Raw genomic sequence first — 7,008 nt, 5'->3', positions numbered from 1 at the left:
CTGTGACGCTTTCCACGTACAGGCTGACCTCACGCATCCTCCTCTGAGCGCTAAGTATTCAGTGTTCTTCTTTGATGGAGTGGTATCCAAGGCTTCAGAAGACACAGTGATCCATCCACATCTCAAGCAGAGAGCTTGGGCCACTGCGTAAACCAGGAACCCAGCATCAGAAAGGGACAGCCGAAACCCAGCCAGCAGACCTGTATTCACTCCAGGCTGGAGGCTCCTCGTGGTAAAACCGCTCTGTGGGGCTGTGGGGCAGAGACTGGGGAGCAGTCACTGGCACAGGCACGTAGGGGTGCCAAAGGGAAGCGGCCTCCTGCCTGTCTCAGGCTGAATGAGCCGGATCGTTTTGAGGAACAGGACCCAGGTTTCCTGTTTAAATCCTTCTTTTGCAACCTTAAAAAAAAAAGACTGCTAAGTGAGGGCAGGAACTCTGTGCCCTGACCCCGTACCATACACATTCCCACCCTTCTGTTTGCTTCACCAAGTTCTGGGAACACCTCATTGCCACCCACCTCACCGTGCTCAACTCCACCCATTCCCCTTAAGGCACAGAGCCCAAAGAAGAAGTGAAGCTGAGTGAGCAGAAGAATACCTCAGAGTGCATTTGGCCTTCAGGAACTGGCCACCAGTCGGTGTTGTGGCCATTCGTGGACACCCAATGTACAAGAAAGAAGAACGTTGTCCCCTTCTTGTTGTTCTGAAAGACTGAGACCCCAAGTTCTATCTCCATCATCACACTGGAAGCTGAGGACTTCTGACTCAGTCAGGACCTTGACCTTGAATTCATAAAGATTCTAAAAGCTCCAGAGACAAACGCTTCATGGACACAATCCCCTGAAACCAGTGTAAGTGGCACTTGTCTTTCCTGTCCATCAGTCACTGTTGAGGGCAGTGTTGTTTGCATGTGGCCAGGTTGGACTGTAGTCCTTCTTCCATTGCAGGAGAAGACTTTTTTACCTGGCTGTCTCCTCAAAGGTGGGGAATTCTTCAAAGGCCAGGCAAATGTGTAAGTAGCCCACCCGTGCATCTGTAAGGCAATGAATTGTATAGCAATACTGAGGATGGAAGGATTTATAAGACTGGGTGCTCAGATGTAAAATAGGTTGTTTTTTTGTTTCTGGGAGGTTTTTGTTTTTGCTAAAAACAGGATGCTTTCTTGTATGATTGGTTGTTGGTGAATTAAGAAAGTCAGCCCAGTATTAAGGGACAGGAGGCACTTTCTCTGGAAAGCTATTCAAGACACTGACAGTTGCCAAATTTCCCCACGTAAACAAAACCCAAACGTGGGGTAAGAAGAAATTGTAGCAAAAGGGAAGTATTAATTAGAAAAACTTTGCAGTTGCAAGGACGATTTGATACTGAGACAATTTCTTAAGAAGACTAGACCCAAGGATCCTCAAAATCAGGACTGTGGGATGTCTTTGGAGGAGGTAGGATTTCACCTACGGGAAGGCAGGGAGCTGGCCAGGTAACCTCCTGGGAGGCATCCATTCTGTTCTAACAAAGAGGCAGGTCAGAATTTGGTTCTGAAAATACAGGGACATGGGGACTACTTGGAGGTATTTACTTCAACCTTTCCTCCTTTAAATCTGGAGGGTCCCAGACTTTCAGAATTAGAAATTCCCAGAAGTTTGCATAGCCTGCCCCCCAGGCTGTGTGCCGCTCACTGACCCTTTAGCTGGCTCACAGGACAACTGTAGGCTACTCAGACTGCAGGGCATTGATGTGCTGGTAAATGTTTAATAGCTGACTCTCCTGAAAAAGTGCCCTGATAGCTAGTGTTTCCTGATTTCCATGTGTAAATATTCCTATTCTGGTTGACTCCAAGCTACCAACATGCTGAATACACACTGCTGGCTCTTATGAATTCGTGTAAGGCACCTCCTGCGCGCCACCAGGCCAGGGTATCTTCTACCATCACAGACTGCCCTTTGTCTGTTCAGAGACTTCCCCAACTCCGAGGTTAAAGGATGCTGGCACTGGAAAGTTCCAGGCTCCAGGGCTGCCGCTGAGCACTAGTGCAGTGACCTGGGGCAGGCTTTTGTAGCAGACTGCAGCAAGGCTGGCACATGGCATGGCAACATGCTCCTTTGGTCTCTCCTCCAAGGCCTCACCGCAGCCCATCTCCCTTTAGGAGCAACATACTCTGGAGCTGTTGCCTGCTGCCTGACACGTTGGGGAAATAGTGAATGGAGTTGGAGGTGGGGAGTGGTAGGAAGGTGACTCTCTGTTCAAATGGCACCTGACAGTGCTGACTCAGTTTGCCTTCACCTTTGCCAAAATTCCCCAGAAACTGGGCTCACAGGCTCAGCCTTGCACCCCTTGCTCACCGTGCTGCCTGCTGCTAACACGGTAAACCTGGCCGCTCACCCACAAGTGCTGACTGCCAAGCGGAGCTGTCAGCACTGGCAGTGGCAGCAAAAATCAGAAATTGCCAACACAGCGTGTTTAGTGACTGGCAGCTTAGGCTCCTCCAGAAAGAGGCTTGACCGGGATATGCAAGTTCGGAGATGGTGGAGTGAGCCATAGGGATGGATTTGATGGGAAATGACAGTCCCCCAGCCAGGGTGCCCAGCAACCCACCCCCCACCCCCCAGCCCCGTGTGCCTTAATCTCCGAATGCCACCGTGGAAATGTGAATTTTGTGAGCAGGAAACATTCATTAAGCACTGTAGAAGGAAGAGCACTGGAGACTCCAGCTTCAAGATGGGAATTATGATGTAGGTTCCACTCACTTTACTGATTGGTGTTTAGGTCAAATCAATTTAGATTGATGGCTACATTTTGGAAATTTCAAAGTGTAGCACAGATGGAAGGGACTGTCAGTGTCCATCACTGTCAAGCAGGATTCATCTTCCAGATTAACTAGAGAGACCTGGTAGGGAGTGGGGTACATTGGCCAGAATAGGATTGAAGCCTGGGACATTCCTGGTGGTGCTGGGCCTCAGAACGGGACCCCTGCAGGGAAGGAGGTCCCCTAATATTTACTGAGGGCACGATAATTGCCAGGGGATGGCTCAGACTTTGCCTTAGAGTAGCCCTGCACGGTAAGGCTTACTTTTCCACATTACAGATGAGGAACGGAGGCTCACAGAGGTAGGTTAACTTATCCGAGGTCACAGAGCCTGTAGGTTACACCAAAGCCTGTGCTCCCTTTGTGGAGGCGTCTTCAATAAGTGATTGGAAAGGAGTGCTAAAAACAGGGTCTGGGGAAGTTCTACAAAGGCACGCTATCTAGTGGTTTTTTTCTTTGTTTTGTTTTGAGGCAACCCTGGTTAAAAATATCCAAAAACTTATTTTAGGAGAATTCCAGCCTCTGTCTGGTCACTGTGTGACACTTCCTGGCTTGGGGCTGTTCTGAGCCTTTCTTCCCCCAAAGCCCTGTCTTCTCCATACCATGTGACCCCATTCCGCCTAGCCTGTGCTTTCCTTGAATCCTCCTCACGGCTATCACAGGAGGTTACAGTGTTACCTCGGTAACCTCAGAAGACCGTGTGACGTGGGCCAGGCTGGGCCCACTCTTGTGTCCTCACTGTCCCCATCTGCTGAGGGATGGGTTGACCTTCTAGGATTTCACTATGGCTGCACTACTGGTGTTTGGTGTAGGGTAATTTTTACATTACAGGACCTGCCTACCAAATGACAGTAGTGTCCCCCAGTCTTTGTGACGACCAAAAAAAAAAAAAAACAAAAACACATTTTCATGTGCCCCCAGGGCACTGTGTCACCCCTGGCTGACAATCTTTTTAGCCCCAAAAGCCATAAAGATCCGTTTGTAAGTTTTTGACTCTCAGTCTTGACTCCTGGGGACACCGTGGTACAGAGTCAATGCTTGTGATTGGGGGCAGGAGAGCCAGGTGGTTTCAGGAATGGGCCTGAGAGGTACACACCTGTGTTTGAGCTCCAGCTCTTGTTCTCACTACCTTTGTGCCCTAACTACTCCCAGTTTGTGTGTCATCACCTCTAAAATGGGGAATGATAATGGTACCCCCTCAAAGGTTGTTTAACACTAAGCCCAGGGCCCAGTTCATCGGAAGCACTGGGGAAGCACTGGTCATGAATAGTGTGGTGAGGCCTCCCTTTGTCTGCGCTCTCCATCCACCGGACTTTTCCTTCACAATGTGAATACGCCTTGTTTATTAATGTGTTAGACGACCAGTTGCATGAGGGCAGAGAGGACCTGGGTCTCCCTTGCTCAGCAGGGCATGGTACACAGTAGGCACTCGGTAAACAGTTGCCAAGTGGTTAAAGACATATAATCACTGCCTTGTTCTTGTTACCCAGAACCCACTTCCTTTAATAGCAAAGTAAACACGGAAACCATTTCCCTTGACCCGTGGGAGAAGCCAGGATGGAAACTTCCACCGCCCCAAAGAACTATGACATGACCACAGAATACGACTATGGAGACGCAACCCCGTGCCAGAAGGTACAGGAGAGAGCCTTTGGGGCCCAGCTGCTGCCCCCCTTGTACTCAGTGGTATTTGTCTTTGGCCTGATAGGCAACATCCTAGTGGTCCTGGTCCTCATGCAATACAAGAGGCTCAAAAGCATGACGAGCATCTACCTCCTCAACCTGGCCACGTCTGACCTGATCTTCCTCTTCACGCTGCCCTTCTGGATTGACTACAAGCTGAAGGATGACTGGGTTTTTGGTGATAACATGTGTAAGTTGCTCTCTGGGCTTTATTTCTTGGGCTTGTACAGCGAGATCTTCTTCATCATCCTGCTGACCATTGACAGGTACCTGGCCATTGTCCATGCTGTGTTTGCCCTGCGGGCTCGGACCGTCACCTTTGGTATCAGCACCAGCATTGTCATCTGGGTCCTGGCCGTCTTGGCTTCTGTCCCGGGCTTGTACTTTTCCAAGACCCAGTGGGAGTCCACTCACTACACCTGCAGTCTTCATTTTCCTCCTGAAAGCCTAAGAACGTGGAAGCAGTTCCAGGCTCTGAAACTGAACATCGTGGGGCTGGTGTTGCCTCTGTTGGTCATGGTCATCTGCTACACAGGGATTATAAAGATTCTGCTCAGACGACCAAATGAGAAGAAGTTCAAAGCTGTGCGTCTGATTTTTGTCATCATGATCATCTTCTTTCTCTTTTGGACCCCGTACAATCTGACTGTGTTTGTTTCTGCTTTCCAAGACTCCCTGTTCACCCATGAGTGTGAGCAGAGCAGACAGCTGGACCTGGCCATACAAGTGACGGAGGTGATCGCCTACACCCACTGTTGCATCAACCCCGTGATCTATGTCTTTGTCAGTGAGAGGTTCCGCAAGTATCTATGGCAGTTGTTCCATCAGCTGGTCGCCGTTCGCCTGGCTAAACGGCTCCCCTTCCTCTCCATGAAGAGGCTAGAGAGGGTCAGCTCCATGTCCCCCTCCACCGGGGAGCATGAACTCTCTGCTGGGTTCTGACTCAGGCCCCTGGAGGCTGACCCAGGACCCAACAAGAGTGACCTGCCTGGCATGCCGGCTGGGGAGGAGGCAGCTTGGGTGTCCTGGCCAGATTATGATGCCTGACGCAGATGGAATGGTAGCCACGTGAGGTTGAGGGAGCTCCAGGTGCTCCAGACCAAATCACCTCTGGGGCTTGAGTTTTCTCTGTGAACTTCCCTTTGGTAGAAAGGAGATGAATAAATGAAACGGGACATTCCAGAAGACTGGGACAAAGGATGACCAAGAAGGGCTTGGTCCCAAACAGGAATTCAGATTTGTGAACTTTAACATTTGTAAACCAAACCACTGAGCATCTGCCACCCTTGCCCCGTCACCAGTGGACTTGGAAATAGTGATTTCCACCACGGACTCCACTCTGAGCCAAGAGCCAGTCAGGAGCTGGCGGCTGCCTCCGCCCACCCACCCCACTCCCACTGCAGGGTTTAGGCTCTTAGAAACCCTGAGGAACCTAGGACTCACGATGGAAGAACTTGACATCTGATGGTGGGCTGGACACAGACAAAATGTATAAAATGCTGCGCTTCTTGAAATAGCCAGGGAGCGGAGGAAGTCATTACTTCCATTTAGCATCCCTTTCTTTCTGAATATTTTTCAGAATCTCCCTTCCCTGTAAGTTGAGGGATGTGGTGGTAAATTCTGACAGCTTTATTGCAGAAATTATTAACAGGCCAAAGGAGACCGGATTGCTTTTCTTCCTCTTCGTTCTCCATCCAGACCTTTTAGTTGTGTGGCTCAGAGTTTTGGCAGCCACCTTGCACACATCAGCAGAACAGGGACCTGGTGTGCAAGCTGATGGGGTTTGAGGCTGGGAGGGTAACGTCTACCAGGAAGGGTGGGGGCCCTGTCGATGTAGGAAGTCGAGGAGCCCTTAACTCAAAGAAACTTATTCACCCTAAAGGTCCTTAACGCTTCAGCTCTCACCTGAAGTGCGGTAGGACTTCCTATCCATTATGTCTTCTTCCCTTTTCCCTCAGACATAGATTTCTTTTAAAATAATTTTCCCAGTAACAAAAATTGTTTTCTAGAAAAGCTTAAAAACACAAAGGGAAAAAAAAGCCATCAAAAGCATTCATAATCCCCCTACCCAAAGACAACCACTGTACATTCTTTGATGTATTTTCCTTCAGTTTTTTTTTTCTCCTATGCATATCTATGTTCATGAGCAAGATGGACTTCAGCTGTATTTACTCTTCCACTGTTGTTGTTTTTAAGTAGCAGTATGTTGGGAACACTTTCCTAGGCAATAAATTATTTCAAAGTATTGGTTTTGGTGCCTGCACTGAATTCTACCACAGGAATTCACCCTAATTTACTCCACCTACTTCCCAGTGATTGCTTGTGCAAATCAATTCAGTCCAGCAGCAGTGACTAAGGGACCTGCTTTGTTCAGAGCCAGCTCTTTGGGACCTGGGAGACATGGATACAAGAGGGATGTCTGTTCTCACAGAGCTGTCAGTGCAGTGGACGGGTACAGGGATGCCATCTGAGCCCAGGCGGGACGGGTGGACCTGCCCCAGAGCCCATGGTGCCAGGGCAGCAAA

The 7,008-nt window shown here is 49.4% G+C and overlaps 1 protein-coding gene across 1 annotated transcript; it reads left to right on the top strand.

Annotated features, from left to right (window-relative positions):
• The first annotated feature begins 736 nt into the window (after nucleotides 1–736).
• CCR1 (C-C motif chemokine receptor 1) lies at nucleotides 737–6,728 on the top strand. Its single transcript, XM_022573378.2, has 2 exons — nucleotides 737–851; nucleotides 4,291–6,728. Exon 2 carries the CDS (start codon nucleotides 4,358–4,360, stop codon nucleotides 5,423–5,425), a length of 1,068 nt encoding a protein of 355 aa, XP_022429086.1. The 5' UTR covers nucleotides 737–851; nucleotides 4,291–4,357; the 3' UTR covers nucleotides 5,426–6,728.
• Nucleotides 6,729–7,008: the final 280 nt, after the last annotated feature.

Source organism: Delphinapterus leucas, chromosome 10 (assembly GCF_059928025.1).
Source record: "Delphinapterus leucas isolate spDelLeu-1000000601 "Yukka" chromosome 10, BTC_Dleu_Yukka2, whole genome shotgun sequence".
Taxonomy (NCBI): domain Eukaryota; kingdom Metazoa; phylum Chordata; class Mammalia; order Artiodactyla; family Monodontidae; genus Delphinapterus; species Delphinapterus leucas.
The sequence above is the reverse complement of the archived record's forward strand: the minus strand, read 5'-3'. Positions and strand labels throughout refer to the sequence as shown.